We start from the raw sequence: 24,999 nt of genomic DNA on the forward strand, positions 1-24,999 counted from the left end.
CGCGCCGTCGACGGCAAGAAATGGGGTTAGGCGGCTGGGGGCGGAGAGGACTGCCGGTGCAGGCAGCAGGCGGCTCTGAAAAGAAAGTTAGAAGAATTGGACGCGTCGCGGTGGGCTTGGAGACTCACGAGAGGAATATGTTGGAGGTGTAGCCGGTGGTTGAGGGTCAAAGGAGTGACGGAGGGAAGCCGTAGCGGGGCAAGGCAGTGTGAGACCCAGGCCGTCCGACGTTGCCTGTTACGGATTAAATGAAACGGCCAACGGCAGAGGCGGGAACAAGCGCAGGGCCAAGAGGACGAGGGGTTCGCAGGAGGTTGAGCGGAGAGTGGAAGAGGTTAAGAGAGAGAGAGAGAGAGGAGAGAGAGAGAGAGGGAGAGAGAGAGGTTGAGTGAGAGAAGGTAGGTAGGTAGGTAGGGCAGTGGCAGGCTCAGGCTGTGGCAGGCAGGCAGGCAGGCAGGCAGGCAGGCAGGCAAGCAATCCAGTCGCCCCCTGCAGGCCCTGCAGGCCCTGCTGTCTGCTGTGGAGCTGCCATGGCCACGGCGCAGCAGCAATTTTGGCCTTTGGCCCTCGCACCAGGCCAGGCCCTCCCTACCTTACCTTGGTTTAGTTATCGCTCGCGCCGTCACTTTCTACCGGCCACTTTCCAGTTCAGTTCTCCAGTTCCGAATTCCAGCAATGAAGCCGCCCGTCGCCTGTCACTTGCGTCTGCTACCACGGCGCATCCCACCTTTGTGCAAATTCCTGGTCGCTGGCCGCGCGAGTCAGGTGCGGGGTGTGCACCTTATCGCGCCTCCCAACTGCCACTCGGTTACTGTGCCCTGTCGATCCAACGGCTCCATTCGCCTGAGGTGAGGTGCCGCTGCAACTCCATTTCCAAAATACCTACACAGCCCGACGCTGACTGCATGCACTGCCATCTAGCATCCTCCCGCCGCCGTCAGCTCCGTCATCGTCATCATCGCCATCATCATCATCATCGCCAGCTTCGCCTGCACACTCTCCCATCCTGCTCTATCTCCCCGCGGGCCCACTGCTCCCAGACCACGCTCGCCCGGACCACGAGGTCCAAACTGTGGCAGCCCTATCCGCCGCCTCAGGCGCAACCCTCGTCTGCGTCAACTACCGCCTCGCCGAAGCCCACCGCTATCCCACCCCCGTCCACGATGTGCTGACCGCCTGGGACTGGGTCCTGGAGAACCTCGTCGCCAAAGACGACAAGTCTGCCCGTCTCGGCGTGTGTGGCGAACTGCTGGGCGCCAACCTGGCAACCACCCTCGCCCTAACCGAATGCCACGACCAAGGCCCCGCCATCGCTGCCGCCGCCATCAATAACCCCCTCGTCGACTGGATCCTGCCGCCAGACCTCGCGCGTAGCGACGAAGACAACAATGACGGCGACGACGGCTTCCTGGATCAGCTGCAAGACCTGGCCGGCATCTCATTGGCCCCCGGTCGCCGTCGAGGCAAACAACCTCGCCGTCCATCGTGGGACGCCCACGGCGACAACCTAGCGCTGCCCGCCGCCGCCGTGACACGCGCCCGCGCCGCCCTCTTCCACGACCAAGACGGCTACTTCGACCCCTTTGCCTCGCCCATCCACTTCCTGCGCACGCCCGGCCTGGCCTTCACCGCGCCGCCCAAGTCCGACGACGCCTTTGCGTCCGACTGGGACGAAGAGCAACAGCCCTCACTATACTACGGGCTCCGCGCGACCGTCGAGCCGCGCCGCCGCTCCTACCGCACGTACCCGCCGACGGCCGCTGGCCTACGCTTGCCCGTCATGAGCGTCAGCGCGGGCGAGGCATCGCCGTTGCGCGACCAGGCCGAGGAGCTGGCGCGCCTGGTGCAGCGCAGCGTCAAGCGCGACAGCGGCGGATCGCGCGACGAGGCCCTGAACCGCTGCGCGCTGCTGCTGCGGCCGGGCATTGGTCACTGGAGCGGCGTGCACCGCGCGCAGGACTGGCGCCGCGAGGTCGAGGCCCTCGGCGCGTGGTTTCGCGATGTCTTGGCCAGGGAAAGGTAGGAAGGTAGTTGTCAGGTATGCACTCGTGCATGTTGCGACGCGAGCCGCGGCAGTGGTGGCTAGCTGGCGCGTCTATGTATGCAAGCAAGTAGGTAGCGAGGGAGGATGGCAGGTCAGGTAGGCAACTAGCGCTAGCTGCATTGTCAGGGGGCGTAGTGCCATGTAGCGCGTGTTCGGTCGTTAGGTAGTTGAGCTGGAAACGCGGGCGGCACTGAGATTCCTTTGCAATATACCCCTGACGCGCATCAGTATCAATAGACGACGACGCACCGTAGCCCTCTACCCCTTCACAGCACCCTAGACCAACTTCGCCAACCATCAAACACGTTACCCTCACAACGCAATTCCCCCTGAATAGGCAGTTAAGCATATACCGTGCATTCCTCGCCACCAACTCCTCCAACGCAACCCGCCGACCCGCCAAGTCCAGCCGTGCTCCCGCCGTTTCCGCACCAGCCCTTCGCAGCATAGGTATCGGCACATCGGCATATCGAAACCAATGGATGGCACAACTCTAGATACCGGATGCAACCTCTCCGCTGCGCTGGCTCTTTTACTGTACAAAGATGGATGTGTTTGTGAGGTGCAATTGTCACTGATTGCCCGTCCGTCCGTCCGTCTATTGTCCGCTGTCCGCTGCCCGATGTCCGTTGTCTATTACCTGCTGTGCTACTCTTCGTTTATCGTTTATCGTTTGTCGTTTATCGTTTATCGTTTATCGTTTATCGTTTATCGTTTGTCGTATGGCGGCTCCATTTGAATTTTTCGTGTTTGGCAGCACAGGGCAAGCGAGACGGTGCGTGGGTTGGTATTTGATGAGCGTAGTCGTGTCAGTGCTTGTTCGTCTAGGGTCTGTCTGTTTGTTTGTCTGTCTGACTGTGTGGTTCTATCGTTATTATCTGCCTGTCATTGGTTGGGGGTGCTGATGCTGCGAGGACGTAGGTACAAGGAAAGCAAGAAGGTAGGTAGGTAGGTAGGTGCAAGGTGGGTGGGTGGTGACGGCGCTAGTGAGGTCACGGATGTAATGATGCTGTATACCTACGGTAGGTATCTATGCTTTACGAAATGCTGCTTCCGTTGATGCTGATGTGGTATAATGCCGTGATCTGCTACAGTCCTCTCATGCTGCTGCTAGCCATCCAGCCAGTCTGTCAGACTAACGAAAAAAGACGAAAAAAAAAAAAAAAAAATTCCATTTCCACTCCCGTCCTAGGTATGCTCTCCTATTCCCTTTGCTGACCCCTCCCCCTACCGCTCGTCCCCTTCCCCTCCCTCTTCCTCCGCCGTCCACGACGACGCCGCATCCCAACCCGCCGGCGGCAGCGGCAGCGAGTAGTTCATCAAGCTCTCGGGGAGCATCTGCGTTGCCGAAAGGACTTTGCCGTCGAACGCGAGCCCGCTCCTGCCGCTCACACCACTACCATTACATCTTCCACCACCACCGCCGCTGGAGTCACTAGACAATTCGAGGCGTCGTCTGCCGTCCGAGCCGTTTGTGCGTCTGTTGCGCGTAGAGCCGGATGGCGATGTAGGCGACGATGTCAGGAGGAGGGCGGGCGGAGGTTGAGGGAAGGAAGAAGAGGGAGCGTGTAGAGGCGAAGTTGTGGGAGAGTAACAGGGAGAAGGAGAGGAGCGTCTAGGCGGTTTGCGTGAACGCGACTGTCGGTCAGAGGCGTGCGAAGTCTTCGAATGAGAGGAGGCATTGGGATTGCCCAGCGGCGACTCGGGGATGCGATCAAACTGCTGGGATCGACACTGCTGCGCCTTTGGCGTCTGCGACTGTATCGGGTCGTCCGTCGTCGAGGCTTGCGAACACATTCCTATCCCACGCAACGTGGCATTCTCGTTGCATTCGGCGTCGCCAACTACACGCTGCGTCCGCCGCGTCTTCTGCGAGCGCGCCCTTTCTCGTTGCGTGGGCGTTGGTCGTCGTCGTGGCGGCGTCGCTTGTGTTGTTTCGGCTACGGTGCTGACTTGGGAGGGATGCTGCAGCGCAAAGGGCTGCGAGGCATGCGATGCTTGCTTCGGCGTGTACGTTGGCGTTGCTTGGGTTGGGGGAGGCGCACGTGGTATAAGGAGTGAGGAAGCTGGGAATCCATGATCCTCTTCGTCATAATTATCATCATCTTCTTCAGCCTCTTCGTCATCGCCTGCTTTTTTCTCGATATCAGGCTCTTGGTGGCATTCCTCCTCCCGGACTTCTTTTCCTTGGAATTCCTCGCCGAGAATAGGAGAGCTTTTCGCAGGAGCAGCACTCGGAGCGGCATCTGCGCCGTCCTCTTCGTCAAAGTTGAAGGACCTGTTGGCCTGGCTTGGACTGGGTGATCTCGACCCCACTTCAGACGTTGCTCCATTTCTGAGTAGTGTGCTCTGCAATGACGGGTTTGGCCCACAGGCAGCATCTATCCGATGGATCATAGCCTGTGTTTCTTGCCCAATGGCTACGCCACTTAGACTCGCTGCCTCAAATCCATCTTCGTCACTCAAATCCTGAGAGTCTGAGACGTGTGATCGTTCTGAAAGCAGTGCCGGTGCCAATTTGACTACATTCGAGTCCAATGCCACTCGCACGCGTCGTCCTTGGACCGGGGTGGGAAGTTTGGGTGGTGGCATTTTCGCTCGTTCTTGCTCCTTGCAAAGTCCCTGATCCCCATTTGTCGATGGCGCTTTCAGAGGCGACCTCTGATTGTACCTTGCTCGCTTTCGCAGGACAGACAATGCGTCAATGGCGCTGACTGGCGGTGTTTGCGACGACGGAATCTCGCGCGGTCGGGGTCGACGAGGAGTCTGCGGCGAATCATTTGCTCCGTATAGTTTCCACCATCAAGCTTGTCTTGCTGAAGGCTCTCTCCGTCGTCAGAAAAGCCCGTAAAAACACGTCCTCGGCGTCGTCGATTTCGTTTTGCTCGCCGCCAACGACCTCGTCGTACTCGTCGTCGTCTGAGGGCAGAACCTCGCTCTCAAAGCCCTCTTCTCCCTCATTTTCACCGTCTCCGCCTTCCTCCTCTTGTTCCTCGTCATCAGACGGCACCACAATATGATTTATCCATCCAATCTGCGTAAGCGTCTTTTGCGACGGCCCTATGCGACGTCTCCTCCTCTTTACCGGCCGAGGTGCTTGTTCTTCGTCCTCGGATTCCTCGGCCGCCGGCCCTCTCGATAGAAACGAAACTTCGGGCACGATTTGGGTGAGCGTCGACTGTCGGTATCGTGCGGCATTAATTCGCGGAGCTCGGGCTGAACGAAAGCGAGTGGGAGGGGCTTTTGCATGGCGCGGCGTGGGACGAACCCAGTCCTCTGGCTCTGGTGTGCGTTTTCGAGTGCGAGGAGCCATTGCGTCCAAAGGAGATGGTCTGTTGACTTGAGAATCGACAGTGGTTGGAGAAGCGCCCTCCTGGCATCCGCGACGCGTCGCGACGCGTGCCAACGCGCCAGGGCCCTTGTCAAGCTAAACTCCGTCATGTCGCCGAACCTGAACATCTCAATTCGACCCTCCTGCCGACCTCAAAAGGCCATCCATCCGTCTCCAGCTAGCGCTGACCCAGGCATGCGCATCATTTTCCTACCGCTCCAGTCCTAGCTGCCCTCAGGTCCACATCGCGTCTTCGGTTGCGGACCGCTTCTCGCCAGCCAGCTGCTTCCACGGAACCCCCCACATCCCGATGACATGGCTCTGACGCGGCACTCGCACGCTCGCCAAAGTCCGATAGCTACGTACCTAGTCGCCGCGCGTGTAAGCTGAGGGGTAGCTACAGCTCCCTGGCTCTGTATATGAGATGAACTTTTTTCAATCTCCCGCGGCCAATTGATGTCCTTCTCAAAGCCACCATGCCAAACCAAATCAAGGATATTTACCGCAAGGACGAGACGTCGTTTCCGTACGTCTACGAGCAGAATGCCACGATCAAGCTGAAATCCAGCGAGGGGCTCGTTCGCTGCAATGTCTACCGTCCAAAAACTTCGGAAAGGGTGCCGTCCTCGTCACATACGGACCGTACGGCAAAGACATTCCCCTACAAAGAGTAAGAAACGCCTCCAAATTTGTTGGAAGTAAAGCTCAACGGCTGTCCAGCTTTCACCCAAAATCATTCGCCGAAGTCAATCCTGAGCACCGCTCCGAGCACTCGGCAGGGGAGACGCCAGATCCCAAGTTCTGGACCTCGCACGCGCTACGCCGTCGTCCGCGCCGATGAGCGCGGCACCGGACAGTCGCCGGGCCTGCTCGACAACCATGTCTCGAGGCACCAGCGAAGCCCTTTTTCGACGTGGTCGACGTGGGGCGGCCGAGCAGCCGTGGTCGTCGGGCAAGGTGGGCCTGCTGGGCATCTCGTACTTTGCCGGATCGCAATGGCGGCGTGGCGGCGCGCCAGCCCAAGGGTCTGTCGGCCATTGTGCCCTGGGAGGGCATGTCGGACTACTACCGAGACCGCTGCCGGCACGGCGGGATCCTGTCCAACGCCTTCATCCGCTTCTGGGTGGGACTCGCCAGGTCGTGACGAATCAGTATGGGCGTCCCGGCCCGCGCGGCGCGCAACTGGGGACCGGACACGCTCGAGGGCGACCTGCCGGAGGAGGAGATGGCCAAGAATCGCCAGGACCAAAACGTTGACACCCTGAACATCCACTTCCGCGACGACTTGTACTATGCGTCCAAGGAGTATGACATGGCCGACATTCAAGTGCCGCTGCTCTCGGTGGGCAACTGGGGCGGCATCCTGCTGCACCTGCGCGGCAATGTCGAGGGGCTTCGTCAACGCGGGCTCCGAATTCAAATACCTCCGCATGATAACCGGACGCCATGACCTGCCCTTTTACTACAAGGAAGAGGTCGAGGTGCAGCGCAGCTTCCTAGACGCGTTCCTCAAGGGCGAAGACCGCGTGGGATGGTCGAAAAAGGGCGCCGTGCCGCCCGTACGACATTGTGCTGCGCAAGGGCGACGTAGGCTTCAACGACGCGGCAGCTGAGCGCACCTTTGCCCGGCGCACCGAGAACGAATGGCCGATTGCGCGTACGCAGTGGACAAATTTCTACCTCACGCCAGACGAGAGCCTCACGCCCGAAGCGCCAGCCGAGCCCGCAGCCATACAAGAAACTGAGCTACCCAGCTCTGGGGCAGCCTGGCGAAGCCCTCTTCATCTCCTTCACACGGCCCCTTTCACCGCCGAAACCGATATCACGGGCAACGTCGTCGCGCACCTCAACGTGTCGATGACGGCCGACCCAACCGACCCACGCCCACCGGACATCGACCTCTTCCTCACGCTGCGCCACATCTCGCCCGCGGGCAACGAGGTCTTCTACACGGGCACGGCGGGCGACCCCGTGCCGCTGACCAAGGGCTGGCTGCGCGTCAGCCTGCGCGCCAGACCAACCCGGCGCACCCCAAGCACACGCGCGCACCTGCCGTGGCGCGAGTACACGCGGGCGGACGCGCGCGCCGTCATCCCGGGCGAGGGTGTACGGCGTCGACGTCGAGATCTGGCCGACGCAGGTGGTGCTGGAGCCGGGGGCGCGGGCTGGTGCTCGAGGTGGCGAGCGGCGACACGCAGGGCAGCGGCATCTTTTTGCACGATCATCCTGAGGATAGGTACGTTTTTCACCCTTTTTGTCTTTCGTCGCGGCCGTTTGTTGTTGACTGATTGATGCGCTACAGGTCCGAGCAGAAACTCCGCGGCATGAATCACATTTCCTTCGGGCCCAAGTATACGAATTATGTCACGCTGCCCGTCATTCCGCCCAAATAGATACTGTCCGTCTGCCTGTCTTGTCTGGTGAGCTGGATGAGTCCGAGAAGGGAGGGAAGGGTGGGTGAATATACGATGCGCTTGGGTGTCGCTCTCGTCCCGACTCCCGCCTGATTGGAATCGACATAGACGCACGTTGGCGGGTTGGAAAGAAAGGGAAACAAACAAAGTCACGGTGACCTCGTGCAGTATTGGCAGATTAGAAATAAGAAAATTTTCTCCTTTATCATTGTTCAGACTTGGTTCCTTTTGTCGCCCCGCCTGTTCGTTCGTCTGAAATCGTAGGAGGGGAGGGGGGAACTTTTCAAGGAGGAAGTGTTGATCGTGGCTCAGGAGGATGAATAGTTACGGGAGGCAGTGGACCGATCTTTTTGACATGTCTGTGCTGTTGGCTGATAAGAAAAGGAGACTTCATGAAGCCGCTACGATAGCTGAAAACAGAAAAGAAGGAAACAGACGGACAGAAAAAGACATCAGAACAACATCTGCATTCCACTCCCTCGCTCCCCTACGCCGCCGACTCACCCGCCGCCGCCGCCGCCGCCGCCACCACCGCAGGCCGCTGATCCGGCCACACGCCAATGGTAAACTGCGAATTGCACATATTAGTCAACTCCCACGTCTCGGCCATCAAGCGGCCAAAAATCGCCTCTATCCTCTCATCACCCGCCGCACCCGCCACAAACATGATGGCCATGAAATGATCATCGGTAGCCTGGGCACCGCGATACCTGGGGATGCATCATGAGGCGCGTGACCGCCCTGCGCAGATCGGGTCCGGAGTTGTTTTTGAACACGTCCTCGACGGCTTGGCGGAAGTCGAGGGACGCGGGCTCGGGGGGCGTCAGCTGCGCGAAGTTGTCTGCGTGCCGCACCATGGGCCAGTACACGTTGCGGTACAGGTTGTGCACGGCGCCGCCGGAGCCGATGAGCAGGTAGCCTTCGGCGCGCAGCTGGCGCAGCGTTGCCCCGATTTTGACGTGGTAGTGCGGGTCGAAGCGCGCGTTCATGCTGATGAGCGTCGTCGGCGGGCAGCCGCCGGGAAACATGCGGATCAGGACGAGGTACGTGTCGTGGATCCAGTCGAAGGTTGGGTTGCCTTCGGCCGCGAAGCCCGCGGCGCGCAGCAGTTGGATGCAGCGTTCGCCAGTTGCGAGGTCCGGTTGGAGGACGTAGTCGACGTATTTGGAGGGGTGTACGTAGGCTACGGGGGACTTGTTGGGCTTGGGGTTCATGGCGACTTCGACGCGGTCGGCGTCAGCGTCCCAGTGCGCGCCCTGGGGTACTGTTAGAGGTGTTGCTTGGAAGTGTTGGGGGGTTGATGACATACCATCATGACGACGCCTTTGATACCGTGGGCGAGGGCCTCGTCGCCGCACTTTTTCCAGTAGTCGGCCGACTCGGACGCCTCACCCAGCATCATGGTCGAGCCATGAGAGAAGAAGTGTACGGGGGTGAGATTATTCGCCGGCATGGTGGTGGAGGTGGTGAGGGAGGTTGATGGTAGTTTTGTCAGGTACTTTCTCCAACGACCCACAGACTTGGCGGCCGTGGACGAGGCATCGCAAGAGTTATTTGACGAGCTGAGGCCGGTCAGAGAGGTGCGGTGGGTGCGGCGCTAGTTGACGACGGAAGCTACAGGTTGGCGGATGGTGGCGTTGGTGTGGTCCAGTGTGGGGCCGAGATGCGCGAGGGGGAGCGGCTGACGCGAGTGTGGAACCGAGCCAGAATGGAAGCGCCGAGAGACTTGGTGCTGCTCATCCGACTTGGTAAGTTTCGCTCTGTCTTGGGCTCCGTGTGGACGCCCGTGTGGGTCGTCGTGTCGGCAGTTTTTTGGGTGTCGTTGTAGACTGAACAGGGAAGAAAGCGTCATCTGCCGGGGACCCGCAATCGTTTTGAGCTTGTCTGCACGAACAATAAGCTTCCATTGCTTCAACATTGATTGGAAGATGAAGGAACAGCTTTACGTTTTTCTAAGAAGTATGAACTCTGCCTCGACACTGATGATTCAACGCTTGAATACCCCACCACACACTACCACTCGCCTCCAATCTTGTAGCCAACATCCCAAAACTTGCCCATTGTCGCGTGCCAAATCTTGGATGCGTTCTACGGGGCATTAGCGAGCAATTACTCGGTCCATGCACAACCACACTCACTGATTCAACTCGAACGCCCAAAAAGAGCATGTAGACGAAAACACCTTCTGCTGGATTCTGATAGGTCCGGCGGGGCACCATGTCGAGCTCATAGTTGATGGGACGGTAGTCGGGAATGCGACGGCGGTCGGTTGGCCAGTCATCTGGGTTGCGCACGCCTGGCACAGCCGGATGAGGTTCAGGAGGCGGCGCGACGTGAGTGTTCTCGCCGCGCACGCTGTGGTGGATCTCGTAGTCGGCGAGCACGTTGTGCGTGTTGTAGACGGCCGAGTTTTGGGTGGTGGTGACAGACATAGTGGCGGTAGTTGGCCGGCGAAGAGATGGACGGAGAGATGATTGTTGAATGGGAAAATGGACTGACTGCGATCTAAGTTGGGAGAATGGAGTCTTCAAGGAGACGCGACGACCCGGCGGATGAATCTGTAGCCCAGCATCTCTTGTCAGCTCAGTTGGTACAGACAGGACGAGGACGAGGACCAGGTGCACGGCTCGCGGGTGATTGCCCCGCATTCGGGATGTGGGGAGCCAGCCCCGGTGCCCTCCAGCCTCCAGTACTGGATGTACTACTTACTGTACGTACGACTAATCATGGCTGATGGCTCTCGGCCTTGTGCTTTCGTTCTTCTTCAATTGATCCCACCCGGCCCGAACATCGTCGGCTTCTTGCATATCTTTCCCTGTCCGCAAGCTGGGAAGAGCACAAGAGAAGAAACAAAATAAAGAGCAGGATATCACAGTCGCTTGACCAGTAGTGCCTGGTAGACGCTGAGCACCATCATCATGGCCGACGTCAAAAACAGCACAGCACACGACCTCGCCCGCGTCAAATCCACCGCCACCGATGGCCGCCTCGCCAACATCTTCTGGCGACAGGACCAGCTTCGCGCCCTGCACGGCGTCCTCGTCCAGCACGAGAAGGACGCCCTGCCCGCCATCGAGCACGACGCCCCGCGCAACACGCCCACCGAGGCCAAGCTCGAGTTCTATCTGGCACTGTCGGCTGTTAAGCAGCAGTATGCCGGCCTCGACCCGCAGAGGAGCCTCGACGACGAGTACCGCATCAAGCACGGCAAGGACGCCGCCGACAGACGCGACGCCGTGGGCATTGTCTATGTAGACCCGACGGCGCACACGCTCTTCTACTCGGCTCTCGTAGCTCTAGCCGCGGCCATTGCCGCGGGCAATTGCGTCGTTTTGCAGGTAAGCAGCAGCACTTTGACTTCTCAGCTTCAGGCCAGACGAGGAGAATACGGTGCTAACACCAACTCAGCTCGAAACAACGACGCTCCGCCGCGTCCCCGCCGTCCTTCAAACCATCCTCAAAGCCGCACTGGATCCAGACGTCTACGCCATTACGCCCAGCTACCCCTCGTCCCTCGACCCGTCCACCACAGTCCAAGTACTGCAGAACGGCGTCCGCGACAACGTGCCCATTCGTCCCCACGACATCGTCTCGCCAACAGCCGCGCGCGTCCTCGCCATCGTCGACCGCACGGCCGACGTCGCCGCCGCGGCGAGAGATCTGGTTGCCGCGCGCTTTGCCTTTGGCGGCCGCAGCCCGTACGCGCCGGACCTGGTGCTTGTCAACGAGTTTGTCAAGACGGCGTTTCTGGAGGCGGCGGTGCGCGAGACGATTCGGTTTTTGGCCACGGATGGCAGCGGAAAGGCCAATGGAGTCGCCAACGGGGACGTGAAGCCGCGCCGGGAGAAGGACGACGCAGAGTTGGCGGAGCTCAAGGCGGCCGAAGGCGTGCGCATCGTCACGTCTGGCGCGAATGGTGCTGTTGTCGAGATTGAGAGTCGGTGAGTCGTTCCAATCATCGTCACTTTGTCCCCAAGATTCCCTCCCAATCCCAAGCTCTTGATTAACCCCTAAGCTCCCCCTGTTCACCCCTCGTCCCACATGCCAAACAGCAGCCGGCCCCCAGCTAACAAAAGCAGCACATCGCCGCTCCTATCCCAGCCGCAAAAAATCTCAACGCGTCTCCTCGCCGTCCACGCCACAACCTCGCTCGACGACGCCATCGACGTGTCGAACCGGCCGCTCAGCACACCCACCACCTCAACACAAGACCACCAGCAACAACAACAACAACAAGAGCTCCCGCTCGCCGCCTACCTCTTCGCCGCGCCCGCCTACGCCAAATACGCGGCGCAATTCGTGCGCGCCTGCGCCACATTCAGCAACCACGTGCCGAGCGAGAAGCTGCTGGGGCCAGCGATTCCAACTCCGTCTTCCCTTTCCGCTGCTACTGCCATCTCTTCCCCATCTTCATCCACATCCGCCGCCCCACCACCACCCTACGACCCCACCCTCTTCACAACACCGCACCCCGATTTCGCCGCCGCGTCGCCCCTGTCTGTCACCATACTGTCTCTCCTCTCCTCTCCCACCGGCACCACCACCTCTTCTTCTTCTTCTTCTTCTTCTTCTTCTTCATCATCAACCATCCAATCACTCGCGCGGCAAGCGACGGCGCCCCTGCCGCCGAATCGCAAATACAAGAAAGGCGTCGGCTTCTTCGAGCAGGGCATCCTGATCGGGCTGAGTCTGACGGCCGGACCGGTGCTCGTGGGCGTCGTGGCTGCGGCGTGGGTTGGGGGGCGGTGGGCTTGGGGGGCTTTGGTTGCGTCGAGGTGAGTGTTGAGAGTGGGAATGGGAATGGGATCTTGTTAGTTTGTTTAATTGCTCCATCCATCCATCCATCCATCCATCCGTCTGTTTGTCTGTCTGTCTGTCTGTCTGTCTGTCTGTCTGTCTGTCTGTACTGTCTGTACTGTCTGTACTGTCGTCGCGTATCATACGTACCATACGTACCGTACATAGCATAGTGTATGTAGGCAATGTAGCTGTCTGTCATGAACGAAGCAGCATACACAATGGAATGCAATAATAATACAATACAAAACACCGCAAGCAACACACTGCATCCACCTTAACGAACCTACCTACCTACCTACCTACCTTACCTCCCTCCCTCCCTGCATTTGGGTCTGGCGTCATCAGTTAGCCACGCACGCACACACGCACTTTACCTGCCTGTCTGTGCCAAGCTAGCGCACAGGTAAACTACCTTATCAGTCTTCCTGGCGAAAAAGATTCATCTGTCGATAAACCATCTTGTCACTTCCCCTTCTCATCTCTCCACATCTCTCGTCTCATCTCATCTCTTCCCTTCCCTTCCATCCCTTCGTCTTGCATGCAGATGTGCAGATGTGCAAACATGCAAATATGCAAATATGCAAACGAGCAAGCTTACATGCACAAGTCAGCAAGATAAATCCTCTGCATGCGTGCCCGCGTACAAGCGTCATAGCAATCAAATGAGATAGAGAGAGAAAAGGGAGAAAGAGAGAGCAGCGGCAAGGGTCAAATGGCACGCAGCTTTTGCATTAGCTATGGCGCGGGCAGATAGGTTCACGTAGTCAGCCAGACAGACAGACAGACAGACAGACAGATAGATAGAAATAGTACGGTAGCCAGTCATCCAACGGAAAAAGGGGGCAAGAGAGGGGAAGGCGGGTGGGTAAGCAAAGGCCAGGGAGTGAAGGCAGCACAAGATGACGACGGGAGGCCAGACGCGTCTGTCTGAATGACGGGACGGGACTGGACGGGACTGGACTGGAGTGCTGACGAACGGTTGACCAACGACTGCCGTGGCGGGTTTGACAAGCAAACAGGCAGGCAGACAGGTAAGCAGGTAGGCAGGCAGGTAGGCAGGCAGGCAGGCAGGTAGGTCAGGCAAGGCTTACGCACTGCTTGCACGCTGGGTCAGAGTGAAAGCTTGGTCAGCGACAGGGAACATCTGATATCAGTGCTCTTCTTAACCGAGGTCAGAGCTTATTAGTACACGGGTAGGTACGTCGAGGACCGCCGGCTCAGTTCCCATTTGTCAAACAAGAAATGGAGATCCTGATTACGCTGCATCTGCCTTTTGAATTGTTGCGGTGCATGTTAGTTAGGTAGGGGATCTGATTTCTCTGCAGCGGCAGCAGCAGCAGCACTGTCGAGTCGGAGGACCTGTCAACCATACAGAGCACATTAGACCCGCACGCAAGACGACATGATCAATGCAACATGCGAGCAAGCAAGCAAAAAACCAATCCAAGAAGGAAATGAAAAAGACTTAGCACCACCGTTGCATTTCTTTTTCTCGTCGATCGAGCAGTCAAACAGAAGCTCTGAGAATTTCGAGGCTAGCAGACGCCAAGCCGAGATGTTGTCCTAAGTCTTGCAGTCGATGATCAGTATCAGTGCTCTCATGTCTTCCCCAGCTCAGCTTTGGGATACTCGTTCGCGACCAGTGCTCCAAAACCCCGAATCCCACACCCATTGCGCCTTCCTTAAACGCCGTGCGCCTTGCCGCCGCAGTCCCGAAGAATGTCGTGTGCTCAGTTGTCGTCTTCTACCTGCTGGTAAATGTGACGCGTGCGCGTGGGGTCCTTGCGCATCTCTTGGCCAGAGCCTGTAAAGCCAACTACAGGAGTTAGCTACGCTTTGAGAAATGGCGCTGGTGGAAGATTTACCTCTTGCGTTGACGCTCGTTCCCAGACGGAACATGCTCTCCTTCTTCTTGCCCTTGCCCTGCTGGGTAAATTGCTGCCACTTGTTCTTGCTCTGCTCCAGCTCCTTGGTAGCCTTGACCTTTTTGGGGATCTTGGCCGGCCGGGCTGGCCCGTCGCTGACCTTGCTGGGCTCCTTGCGGGCCTGGCTGGCGAGGACGGGGTCAATGTTGGCTGCAGCAGAAATGACACCCGAGGTGTTGGGAGGCGTGGGAGCTGCCGTCGGCGTGACTGGTGAGCCATCAGCTTTGCGCTTCTTGTCATTGGCAAAGGGCTTGATTTCATGCGATGCCAGGCTCTCCGTGTCCGGGTACTGGGTGAATTTGATGTGGTACGTTGGGGACATGGACGAGCCCGTGATGCTCAGGATTTTGGCTGGGTAAAACCCCCTGTCGCCAGACTTCCACTTGGCCAGCACAATGTCATTGACCTTGTAAGTCTGCGGCGCAGAGGACTCTTCGTCGGCTGGCGATGGGGCGGCCTTTTTGAAGGCAGGGTGGTTTTCCCGAGACCATTTCTCCTTAACGGGCGGCGACGGGGCCTTGGGGACAGGCAGGCGTGCTTTCTCCTCGTCGAGAAGAGTGCGCAACTCGGTGACGCCCGACTCCAGCTCCGTCTTCAACTCGAGATCGGCATCATTGGGGTGGATCTCGAGCTTGGCATTGACTTCTTCGAGCTAGAGAGATCAAGAGTCAGGCAGGTGACGTAGGGGCGCGCGAGTGAGACAAGTTACCTGGCGGGCAAACTCCTGAATCGAATCTTCGATCTCTTGAATGTTGCTACTCATTTTCCCTTCAGTTCCGATCGCGGGGGAGCAGAGCCCAAAACAGACAGACGTTACCGGAGAGATTTGGAGACGCGCAGCGCAGGCGGGCGAAAAGACGTGTTGTTGGCGCAGGCGTGGAGAGGGTGTGGATTGGTGGGAGGCGCGCTGGGCCGTGGCTCGCGACGATGAGACAGGCGGGCCGCCAGCCAAATGCGGCCTAGCGCAGAAGAGATCTGGAGCGGTCACGCGGCGATAAGATAGCATGGCCACACGTGATGGACGGGGGAAATTCGGCATCTTTTCCGTTGCCACCGCCGGGCCCGATGCGGCCCGGGCATAGCCAAGGTGCCTGGGTGGACCTCCGCTCTGCTTTCTTCTTTGCTCTGCTCTGGACAGACTCCAGCCTCGTCTCTTTGTGAAGCGTGACGGCGTATGTACAAGCGTCCTCAATCCTCCTCCACACTCCCCCAGCATAACAGTCGCAGTCGCCATTCCGCTCTCCACATGGCCGCAGCAGCAGCTCAGCCCTAGTCGAATCCAGTGCCGCCCTAAGCTCCGATTACCAAGCAGGAGTCCGAGGCCGAGCTTGCAGCCTTCCACGACCTTCCCGCCAATCTCCACTGCTCATACCCCCCTCCCGGCCGCTACAACACGGTCAGAGCTACTCCTCTTCAGGCCCAAAGCCCAGACCATTCTGATCTGACATGCGTCTTTCTCTCCCACCCCTCCGCCCTCCGCCGACAAACGTCTTCAACTCTGCCTGCATCTCTGACGTCTCTGCCCAAATCCGCCTCCAGCAGCCACCATCATTGCGCTCAAAGCCCCGCCTCTGGCACCAACTTCCCTAATCCATCAGGCCCTCGAGGTACGCGAGCTCTCCGGCACTGCCCCGACTTTTCCTCGTCAACTCAACGTCACCACCGCCTCGCTCTGAATCAATCCACCTTCTGCCCACAGCCTCTTTTATTTGCCCACTGACGACCGTGAGCAGTAGGGTCTTAACCGCTGCGCTCGCCTTTGCGGATGCTCCATCCGTGTGCCTCGCCGACTCGGGACAACTGACGGATCCAAATTTGTCTCTGCTTCACTCCGACCAATTCTTCCTCTGGCCTGACTCGATCCCTATCATGGCAAGCGCCAACAACCAATTCAACCCGAACCTTTACCTCACTCCAAATCAACAAGATCTGTTGGTGGCTGCGCTCAACTCCAACTCGGCCAACCAACCCGGAAAGTCTGCGTCATACTCGTCGCAAAACAAAAAGTCCGATAGCAATTCGCAACAGCGATTTTCTCTCGACGGAATGGACCCTGCATTCTTTACATCGCCGCAACAGGGCGCCGACTCGGAATTTGGCGCGTTTGGCTTGGAAGAAAGCCCATACGGCGAGTTTTTGGACGTCGACGGCACTTTTGACTTCGATCCTAACGAGACGAGCGACCTCTTAATCGGTGGTCTGCCCGGGGAGGGAAATCAAAGATCTCCTGACGGCGAGTCGAGCGAGAAGCGCAAAACTCCCCCTGAGGAGAATGATGAAGACCCAAAGCGTCGGGAAGGGGAGGAGAAGCAGGCAAAGAAACCCGGCAGAAAGCCGCTGACTTCGGAGCCGACAACCGTGAGTGATGATGATGATGATGCGTCGTCGTGATTTGTGCTAACGTGGCCAAGAAACGCAAAGCCCAGAATCGAGCGGCCCAGCGGGCGTTTCGGGAGCGCAAGGAAAAGCACTTGAAGGACCTTGAGACCAAGGTTCAGGAGCTCGAAAAGGCGTCGGATGCAACCAATCATGAAAATGGTCTGCTCCGCGCTCAAGTTGAGAGACTGCAAATGGAGTTGCGGGAGTACCGGAAGCGTTTGTCGCTGAATGCCTCGGGCGTCGGAAAGACTCCATCTGGATTTCCTTCACTTCTTTCGAACGCCTCGCCTGGCGCCAACAACTTTCAATTTGAATTCCCTCGTTTTGGCGGCCTTCCAGGCTCTCACTTGTACAACAACAATGGCACTCTGCCCAAGGCCAGTTCCAACACTCCCGCGGGCGGCCGGCAGAACAGTGCTGGCCGAAGTATGAGTCCGAGCAGCAACACCAACGGAGTTCGGTCGCCAGACAAGGCATCCACAGTGACTAGCTCTAGCTCCCTTCACTCACCATCCACGAATGGCGCCGGTAACACGGCCAACGCATCGCCCACGCTCAACGGACCGCGCGGCAGCGTCTCCAGCTCGACGGGAGTCGGGCGCGTCTTCCAGTTCAACAGCAACGCAAACTCGTCCAACGATTCGCCGTCGGCATCTTCGGTGTCCAACTATGGCGCCAACTCATCGTGTGGCACGTCGCCAGAGCCGAGTCATAACTCGCCCGGCAACGAAAAGACCAAGGATGCGCAAGGAAACGGATACGCATGTTATGGCAATACCGAAGGTGAGGTCACGTTCTGCGAAAAGTTGAACGAAGCTTGTGGCAACCACCGCAATCCCATCCCTCGCGCCCTGTCCCAATCTAACGGCACGCCAGCTCCATTGGCTGCGAATCATCAGGCGCAAGTGTCAAAAAGGCCTGGAAATGACTTTGGCCTCGATTGGCTGGCGAACCAAAACGACAACCAATTCAATCCTTCGCTGTTTGGGGACTACCGCGAATCACAAGTCGCAGTCGTGGGCGACGGTGACTTTACTGGAGGCTTCTTCAACGACGCTTTCCCGGCAGACTTTTCCACAAGTCCTTTCAACTTTGGCGATGGACCGACGCCGGGAACTGCCAACAAGCAAAATCCCATGGAAGCCATTCAAAAGATTCAAGATGGAGATGATGACGAGGTTGTTCCGGGCGAGGATCCGAACAATCTCCTCAGCTGTCACAAGATTTGGTACGTCATCTGGTCGTTCATGTACCTATGCACACTAACACTGCACAGGGACAAACTTCAAAATCGGCAAGACTTCAAGGACGGCACAATCGACATCGACGGCCTATGCACGGAGCTGCGTGCCAAAGCGCGCTGCTCAGAGAGCGGCGTCGTGGTCGACAGCAAGGATGTCGAAGCCGCGCTCAAGCGCCTGCCGGAGAACGCGGTGTTGTGATGCGCAGACATGACGTTGATGACGACGACTGTATCATAGATACGCGACGGTAACGAATCAAATCAACTGGGCATCATCTAAACGGCGCTTCTCGGCACATGGAGTCAACTGCAACGAATACCCCTCTCATATCCAGAATTGCGGCGCCATCCTCACGGAGCAATGGAATGGACGGGGAGACATGGGAAATTTCATGAAAATCCCAAACATTGTAATCCCTTTCACTCCTTCTTCTAGAGCCTTGGGAGGAAATTCAACCAATGGCTACAAGCAAGCAAGACACAAGCAAGAACAAGAATGACCACGAAATGATGGACGACCAAATCAACTCTGCTCTTTCCTGCCCAGTCGAATCGAATCGTCATGAAATCGAGAGCCCTTTCCGTCGTTTTTCTTCACTTTGCTCGCATACCTTTTTGCCGACCCCCTGATGTTCATGACGTCACGTCACATCATGTCGACTCAGTGGATGCAGGTGCAGACTCGAAACCTCTCCATCCCTCAAGAGACGGACCAAGGAGTTTACTTTGGGTTCTTTTTTCTGTTGTATATTGGTGGGTGGACGGGCAGAAAGGCGATCGGTCTTTCGAACTCATCCAAAAATCGAGTCCTGATCAACGACCTATCGACCACTCTCTGTCTGCTTCGTTCCACCGGTTGCGTTTGAGGCGTTGGCTTTGGCTGCTACTGCTGTGGTGCTGTCTGCCTGTCTGGCTTTTGGGAGCCGTCTGTCTACTGCGCCTGAATTCTTTTGCGCTTGGGCTTGGTTGCTTTGCTTCTTCAGCCCATTTGAAATTTTGTTACTTTTTCTCTTCAAATTGTCAATCGATTGGCCCGACGAATGCGATGCGCTGGCTGGCTATTTGCTCGTCAATCTGACAAGACAGTCCGGCAGTCCGGCATACTTTGTTGTTCTGACTGCACCTAATCAGCCTGCGCTGGACAAGCATGTTCGGTAGACTCAGGCTCAGCTCTTCCCACGCTCTCTCCCCAGCCACCACTACGACCGCCGAACGCGATACATCAACGCCAACAAACATGAGTCAACCGCCAGACTTAGTGGCACGCAGCTGGGCAGGCACGTCATCAAACCAGGACGAAACGGTGACAGGCGCGGCGCGGGAGCGTAGCAGCCAGAGGGAGTAGCGTGGACTAGATTCAGTGCGGTACGCTGGTCTGCCTATCTATCTGACGAAATAATTGATTGATTGATCAACTGCATTCATGGGGTTCTTGTCTTGACGCTCGCGCGCAACGTCAAGCTAGCTTTCTACTAACTACGAATCCGATCCGCTACTTTGCACTCTGTTTTCCCTTCCCTTTCTTCGTCGCTGCGACTTGGCAAGTTCAAGTTCAAGTTCAAGCTGTCAAGCAAAAAACAATACAATACAATAACTACTACATAAACCAATCACCATCAACTCTCTCAACCTATAACAGCACAGGCACGCCGTTTATTTATCGTCGTCGTCGTCGTCGTCGTCGTCGTCGTCGTCGTCATTGTCGGCGATGAATGCCCCAGCCCTCCCTCCCTGCTGCCCACATGCCGCCATATTCCCTGTCTCATAGCCACCACGCTGCTTGAAGACCGACCGACTGACTGGCCAACCAACGGTCAGCAGGCAATTGCTTGTCTACATGCTGCTGTGCAAGATGATGGAGTTGGCTGTGTTAAGTTGTGCTGCTGGGTTAAGCCGGCCTAGGTAGGTAGGTAGGTAGGTGAGCTACACACCTGTCCACCTGTCCACCTGTCCAACCACATCCCTAGTGCGCCCGCGCGCAAGAGACGCGGCGGGGGCAAAACCTAGGCGATTGCTTGGATGTGTGCCATGTATCTATGCTTGTGCCGAAGAAGAGGCGCATGAGCGTGGGCGTGGGGTGGCTAGTTGGTGGTCATTTTGGGGGGGGCGCTGGTGGTGGTGCTGCTGCTACATTGCACACAGCCTGCCAGCAAGCTAGCTAGCTAGACTGCATCGATCGGTAGGTAAGAAACTATGTACATGCACATATAGTTGTGTCTGTATAAGTAGTTTGTGTTTCATTCAGCGAGCGTGGGGGAGGGGGGGGGGGGGGGGGGGGGGGGGGGGCAATGTGGTGGGCTTGCATGCATGCATGGATGGATAGGTAGGTAGGTAGCTTCTCTCCTGTCTTGTCTGGATTTTTTATGCAGGTGGGTGGGAAGGTGGGTTGGTGGTCTGATGCTGCGTGGGTGTGTCCCACACGTTGACGACGATGAGAAAGGGTGGTCAGGGGGTGGGAGGCGTGGAGGGGGCACATGGGGAGATCGACATGGTGTGTGTAGACCGTCTGCCTTTACAGGGAGGTCCTGTTTTGTATGTATAAGAGTTTGGTATAGCTGTGTTGTGCATTTTGCACGTCACTGCTTCGCTGCCGGTGCGGATGAGCTGGGGGAAATACCAGACAAGGGATGAAGGTACTTAGTCAGACAGCCAGCCCAATGCATGCTCAATTGCTCAATCAATCAGTCAATTGGTGGACGGTGGACAGCGTCGTCGTCGTCCGCAGCCAGCCACGGCAGCAGACAGACACCACTACGACTTTTCCACCTGCGCATCCTCTTTCTTCGCATCATCGTCGTCCGTCGACAGCCCCTGCAGCTGCGCTCTCAACCCCTCCTTTCCCACCTTCATGGCTCGATCCAACTCGCCCTCTTCCTCTCGCAGCCGGTCGCGGCCGTACGCCAAGTCGCGCTGCTGGCGGCGCTTCTCCTCGTGCACTCTGCGTTCGCGCTCCGCCAGCGCATTCTCGCGCCGCTCCCTCTCCATCTTCCTACGCTCCGCCTGCTCCTGCTCTTCAGCAGACTGGCCCGTCGGCTCCGGCGCTGGTGGCAGCGTCGAGATGTACGCTTCGATGAGCGGGTCGCGGACAGACGATGGCAGGGAAATGTAGCGTAGATCTCGTAGCAGCGAAGACGGTAGCGCGGCGAGCGACGTGGAGCGGTTGAGTTGGGCCAGCGGGATCGACTTGAGGAGGCTCGAGAGGTCCGACTTGCGCGTGCTCTCGGGCAGCTTGAGCCGCGCAATGTGCTCGCGATACCACTTTTCGCGGTCCTTGTCCAGCAGCTTGGGGTCCTTCATCTCGGGCTCCTTTTTGTACTTTCGCCGAAATTCTGGCCAGTACAGCTTCGGCGTTGCGTGCTTGTGCAAGAACGTCAGGTATGGGATTGCTGGGTCTCTCTTCGCTGCCTTTTCGCGTTGCTCCTTGAGCGACTGCACCTTGTCGCGCGACCAGTCGTCCCATGCCTCCTTACGGGATTTCATGTTGGGGAGGACGGTGTAGCGGTCATCAGCAATGACTCGCCCTTCTTCGATGATTTTCTCCCACGTCCAAAATGGGTTGCAATGATGGTCCTCCAGCATGTCCCTAAAGAGAGCCCTGGAATCCTCTTCAGATAATGGCAAATCTTCGCCTTCGCCCATGACTTGGTCTTCGTCGGCCCAGCATCGTCTGCATCTCCATACTGGCCCATGGCCTCAAGTTGCCACGCAATATCATCCTCGTTGAATTCAACAGCCTCCTCCTCGTCCTCCGCATCAGTCCTTTGCCGTTTTGAAGGTCCGTCTCCCTCTTCCGCGTCCTCATCGTCGGTGACCTCGACCTCTTCATATTCATCGCTGTCATAACCCTTATCTTCTCGTGAAGCGTTGGGGACCACTTTGCCTCTGTCCCTTGACCATCCTCCGCAGCCAAAGCAGCTGCGGCTTCTCTTTCCTCTTCGACATCGCTTGGCTCATCGCGCTCTCTTCTTTCCCTCTTCTCGCGCTCAATCCGGTCAAACTCAATCACTCCCTTCATGACATCCGGCGGAAACTTCCAAAAACTCTCATTCGTCTCCGGGTTGTGGACAAATCGTCTGCCCAACTTTGTCTTTACGAGTAGCCATGGCGAACATCCGGGTATGTTGTATTTGTGCTTGGGCCGGTCCTTTGGCTCATGGCGCGGGCGGTCCTGATGATGATGGCCTCCTCGAAAGTTTCCGCGCCCACCTCGAGCCCCTGGGAATTGTTGCCGGGCGAACTGTGGGTTGAATCCTGGCTGCTGGTATGGTGGTGCGCCAGGAAAAGCATTGTGGGGATAAGATGGCGCGGTAGGAGGCTGAGGCGGAGCTGCTTGGGGTGCAGCAGCACTCGGACGCTGGTAGGTAGACTTTTTGGTCTCGTGGTTGTAGTAGTATGTGTGGCCTGGGAAGTCAGAAGGCCGTCTTGATGTTTTTCAATGCGGTTGCTTACCGGAGGGTGCCTTGTGCTCGGTCCAGCCTGGAGGAAGGGGAGCTTGGGCGGATGGTACTGGAGGCTTGAGCGCCGGCTTATAAGTCGATTGGAGCATCTTCCTGGGAGGTGGAGAGGACGAGTAAAAGATCAGAGTGTCGGACAGAGCAAGTCAGTAGCAGTGACGCTGCAGCAGTCTTGGCGCGGCCGGGGTCGACGGAGAGCAAGGGTGGCCGCTGGAGGCTCCCATTTTGCGTGCGGGCCGCCTTAATCAGCGGCCACGACTTGGAGCGGCGCGTCGTCAGGTAGCTTGCCTGGAGCTCGCCGCCTTCGACATCAACGCAGCTTTCCACACAACACCACCACTCATCAAGCCTCCCTCTCCTCCTTCCTTCATTACCTTGTCCCCGCCCTGCACAAAATCCTTGCAACATGTCCCGGAGATACGATTCGAGAGTGAGTTCGTCCCAATTTGCCTCGCCATCCTCTCCGCGGCCGTAGCTTACACGCAGCTCGCAGACGACCATCTTCTCGCCCGAGGGCCGCCTGTACCAGGTCGAATACGCGCTCGAAGCCATCTCGCACGCCGGCACAGCACTCGGTATTCTCGCCAAGGATGGCATCGTCCTGGCAGCGGAGCGCAAGGTCACAAGCAAGCTGTTGGAGCAGGACACATCGGCGGAGAAGCTCTACATCCTCAATGAGTACATTTACGCGGACGGAGAGAGGCCCATTAGATGACATGCTTACAATTGTGGCGCCAGCAACATGATCTGCGCAGTTGCTGGCATGACGGCAGACGCCAACATCCTGATCAACTACGCCCGGCAGGCCGCGCAGCGCTACCTTCTGACGTACAACGAGGACATTCCGTGCGAGCAGCTGGTGCGCCGGCTATGCGACTTGAAGCAGGGCTACACGCAACACGGTGGGCTACGTCCGTTTGGTGTGTCCTTCATCTACGCCGGCTACGACCCCCAGCGCCAGTTCCAGCTGTACCAGAGCAATCCCTCGGGCAACTACGGCGGGTGGAAGGCCACGAGCGTCGGCGCAAACAACGCCAGCGCCCAGAGCTTGCTCAAGCAAGACTACAAGGAGGAATGTGACTTGAAGGAGGCGTGCGGCCTGGCCGTCAAGGTGCTGAGCAAGACGATGGATTCGACCAAGCTCAGCAGCGAGAAGAGTACGTGAACACAACCATTTGTGAGAGTGAGCATGTAGCTAACGGCATCCAGTCGAGTTTGCCACGGTCGGCAGGACGAAGAGCGGCAAGGTGTACCACCACTTGTGGAGTGCCGAGGAGATTGACGCCCTGCTCAAGGAGCACGGATTGGCCAAGGTCAGCGACGCTGAGATGGAGGAGTGATTTGGCAGCACTGCGAAAGCCTAGACCGCAGACAGAGCAGCAGCAGCAGCAGCAGCATGAATGGCAGGGTCAAGAGCAATTCTCACACGAAATGAATAAAAGACGGTTGGTCTAAAAAGCATGCCACCACCTCAGGAGTGCGCTTGGCTGTTCCATGCGCCTCATCTCGTTTTGATGCAGCCGGCGACGTCGAAACGCGTCACTTGGCACACAGCGGCGAACCAAGAGCGCGTGCGCTTGAAACCTCGAATGCTGAATGAATGACAAGACCAAGGAAGCTTCCTTCTATTATTCTACATACCCATCATAATCCAAGAACCCACCCAAGATCCCCATCCATCATCCATCTTGCTGCAAACACAAACCATACCCATCCGAACCGAACCGGATCCTCATCAATCGCTCAACAGCCACTCGGGCTCCGCGTCCTCGTCTCCCGGATCATGCGACGGCAGCGAATCCCTCTCGCTCTCCGAGTCGACCATTCCACCGTCAACCATTTCTCCCTTTGCTGGTGGCTCTTGCGGGCTTTGTGGCCCGGTGGTTTCGTCGTGACTCACGACGATAGCTTGTGCATGCTCATCTTGGCCGCCGTCTGGCTCTGCGGCGGCCGGATCATTGATCGCCTCGCCACTCTGCTGCGTTGTTGAGCCCTTGGCAGGGTCTAGATGGTCGAGCTCGGCGCTGGCGCCGTTGGACGCTGCCGTTGCTGCTGGTGATGTCGCTGAGAGGGCGTCCTGCTGTGAGGTGACCTCGGCGGGGTTCATTCTAGTGTCTTGATGGACCGGCTCGACGGCTAGACCTTTGACCTTGCCATTGAGAATTGACGAATCTGTCGGCGGCGGCGGCGGCGGCGGCGGGTCGTCTGTTTCCCTGACGAAACCTCCAGCGTCATCGTCGTCTGGGAAAAGCCCGCCTCCCTCGCCGAACAGAGAGGGGTCCTCGCGTTCTTCGGTAGAGGGGTCCTGTTGCTCCTTGGATAAAGGTGTGTCGGGCATGAAGCCTCTCCCTCATGTTCTGGAATGAAGCCGCCTCCGCCTTCTGTGATTGCGTCGTCGCGTGTGCCGTC

At 57.8% G+C, this 24,999-nt stretch overlaps 11 protein-coding genes across 11 annotated transcripts; 5 read left to right on the forward strand and 6 right to left on the reverse strand.

The window, feature by feature from the left end:
• Positions 1–383: 383 nt before the first annotated feature.
• IWZ02DRAFT_428723 (Alpha/Beta hydrolase protein) lies at positions 384–2,023 on the forward strand (the record flags this gene model as incomplete). Its single annotated transcript, XM_066765938.1, has 2 exons — positions 384–820; positions 942–2,023. The coding sequence occupies exons 1-2, from the start codon at positions 676–678 to the stop codon at positions 2,021–2,023; spliced, it is 1,227 nt and encodes a 408-aa protein (XP_066617387.1). The 5' UTR covers positions 384–675.
• Positions 2,024–3,271: 1,248 nt separating this feature from the next.
• Positions 3,272–5,357, reverse strand: IWZ02DRAFT_438033 (uncharacterized protein; the record flags this gene model as incomplete). Its single annotated transcript, XM_066766690.1, has 2 exons — positions 3,272–4,810; positions 4,845–5,357. 2 exons carry the CDS (start codon positions 5,355–5,357, stop codon positions 3,272–3,274), a joined length of 2,052 nt encoding a protein of 683 aa, XP_066617388.1.
• A 494-nt stretch (positions 5,358–5,851) lies between these two features.
• On the forward strand, positions 5,852–7,768 carry IWZ02DRAFT_472640 (X-Pro dipeptidyl-peptidase protein; the record flags this gene model as incomplete). Its single annotated transcript, XM_066768971.1, has 9 exons — positions 5,852–6,045; positions 6,096–6,202; positions 6,265–6,332; positions 6,394–6,498; positions 6,580–6,759; positions 6,845–6,934; positions 6,957–7,481; positions 7,553–7,611; positions 7,678–7,768. The coding sequence occupies 9 exons, from the start codon at positions 5,852–5,854 to the stop codon at positions 7,766–7,768; spliced, it is 1,419 nt and encodes a 472-aa protein (XP_066617389.1).
• Positions 7,769–8,276: 508 nt separating this feature from the next.
• Positions 8,277–9,242, reverse strand: IWZ02DRAFT_472641 (Extradiol ring-cleavage dioxygenase, class III enzyme, subunit B; the record flags this gene model as incomplete). Its single annotated transcript, XM_066768972.1, has 3 exons — positions 8,277–8,483; positions 8,527–9,045; positions 9,099–9,242. The coding sequence occupies 3 exons, from the start codon at positions 9,240–9,242 to the stop codon at positions 8,277–8,279; spliced, it is 870 nt and encodes a 289-aa protein (XP_066617390.1).
• Positions 9,243–9,802: 560 nt separating this feature from the next.
• Positions 9,803–10,221, reverse strand: IWZ02DRAFT_472642 (uncharacterized protein; the record flags this gene model as incomplete). The annotated part of the gene is made up of 2 exons (XM_066768973.1): positions 9,803–9,877; positions 9,928–10,221. 2 exons carry the CDS (start codon positions 10,219–10,221, stop codon positions 9,803–9,805), a joined length of 369 nt encoding a protein of 122 aa, XP_066617391.1.
• Positions 10,222–10,707: 486 nt separating this feature from the next.
• On the forward strand, positions 10,708–12,568 carry IWZ02DRAFT_387485 (Aldehyde/histidinol dehydrogenase; the record flags this gene model as incomplete). The annotated part of the gene is made up of 3 exons (XM_066765546.1): positions 10,708–11,127; positions 11,198–11,730; positions 11,869–12,568. 3 exons carry the CDS (start codon positions 10,708–10,710, stop codon positions 12,566–12,568), a joined length of 1,653 nt encoding a protein of 550 aa, XP_066617392.1.
• Positions 12,569–14,319: 1,751 nt separating this feature from the next.
• Positions 14,320–15,277, reverse strand: IWZ02DRAFT_387509 (uncharacterized protein; the record flags this gene model as incomplete). Its single annotated transcript, XM_066765549.1, has 3 exons — positions 14,320–14,405; positions 14,455–15,166; positions 15,224–15,277. 3 exons carry the CDS (start codon positions 15,275–15,277, stop codon positions 14,320–14,322), a joined length of 852 nt encoding a protein of 283 aa, XP_066617393.1.
• A 1,106-nt stretch (positions 15,278–16,383) lies between these two features.
• IWZ02DRAFT_387500 (transcription factor PAP1-domain-containing protein) lies at positions 16,384–18,335 on the forward strand (the record flags this gene model as incomplete). The annotated part of the gene is made up of 3 exons (XM_066765548.1): positions 16,384–16,872; positions 16,926–18,121; positions 18,170–18,335. 3 exons carry the CDS (start codon positions 16,384–16,386, stop codon positions 18,333–18,335), a joined length of 1,851 nt encoding a protein of 616 aa, XP_066617394.1.
• Positions 18,336–20,418: 2,083 nt separating this feature from the next.
• IWZ02DRAFT_466660 (transcription factor protein) lies at positions 20,419–22,767 on the reverse strand. The gene is made up of 4 exons (XM_066768512.1): positions 22,586–22,767; positions 22,012–22,537; positions 21,779–21,970; positions 20,419–21,731 (listed from the first exon to the last, which is right to left on the reverse strand). Exons 1-4 carry the CDS (start codon positions 22,680–22,682, stop codon positions 20,888–20,890), a joined length of 1,659 nt encoding a protein of 552 aa, XP_066617395.1. The 5' UTR covers positions 22,683–22,767; the 3' UTR covers positions 20,419–20,887.
• A 229-nt stretch (positions 22,768–22,996) lies between these two features.
• Positions 22,997–23,930, forward strand: IWZ02DRAFT_387520 (nucleophile aminohydrolase; the record flags this gene model as incomplete). The annotated part of the gene is made up of 4 exons (XM_066765551.1): positions 22,997–23,020; positions 23,066–23,268; positions 23,329–23,747; positions 23,800–23,930. 4 exons carry the CDS (start codon positions 22,997–22,999, stop codon positions 23,928–23,930), a joined length of 777 nt encoding a protein of 258 aa, XP_066617396.1.
• A 395-nt stretch (positions 23,931–24,325) lies between these two features.
• Positions 24,326–24,928, reverse strand: IWZ02DRAFT_495483 (uncharacterized protein; the record flags this gene model as incomplete). The annotated part of the gene is made up of 1 exon (XM_066770145.1): positions 24,326–24,928. The coding sequence occupies one exon, from the start codon at positions 24,926–24,928 to the stop codon at positions 24,326–24,328; it is 603 nt and encodes a 200-aa protein (XP_066617397.1).
• Between the last annotated feature and the right edge of the window lie 71 nt (positions 24,929–24,999).

The sequence above is a fragment of the Phyllosticta citriasiana genome (genome assembly GCF_038021145.1).
Source record: "Phyllosticta citriasiana strain CBS 120426 chromosome Unknown IWZ02scaffold_28, whole genome shotgun sequence".
In the NCBI taxonomy this organism is placed as follows: domain Eukaryota; kingdom Fungi; phylum Ascomycota; class Dothideomycetes; order Botryosphaeriales; family Phyllostictaceae; genus Phyllosticta; species Phyllosticta citriasiana.

Bases quoted from the DNA above. Each gene is read 5' to 3' on its own strand.
- IWZ02DRAFT_466660 (XM_066768512.1), bottom strand. From the start codon at position 22,682: ATGCTCCAATCGACTTATAAGCCGGCGCTCAAGCCTCCAGTACCATCC. The intron at 22,538-22,585 runs GTAAGCAACCGC...CTGACTTCCCAG, and splicing joins CGAGCACAAGGCACCCTCCG to GCCACACATACTACTACAAC. The intron at 21,732-21,778 runs GTCATGGGCGAA...AGAGGATTCCAG, and splicing joins GCTGGGCCGACGAAGACCAA to GGCTCTCTTTAGGGACATGC.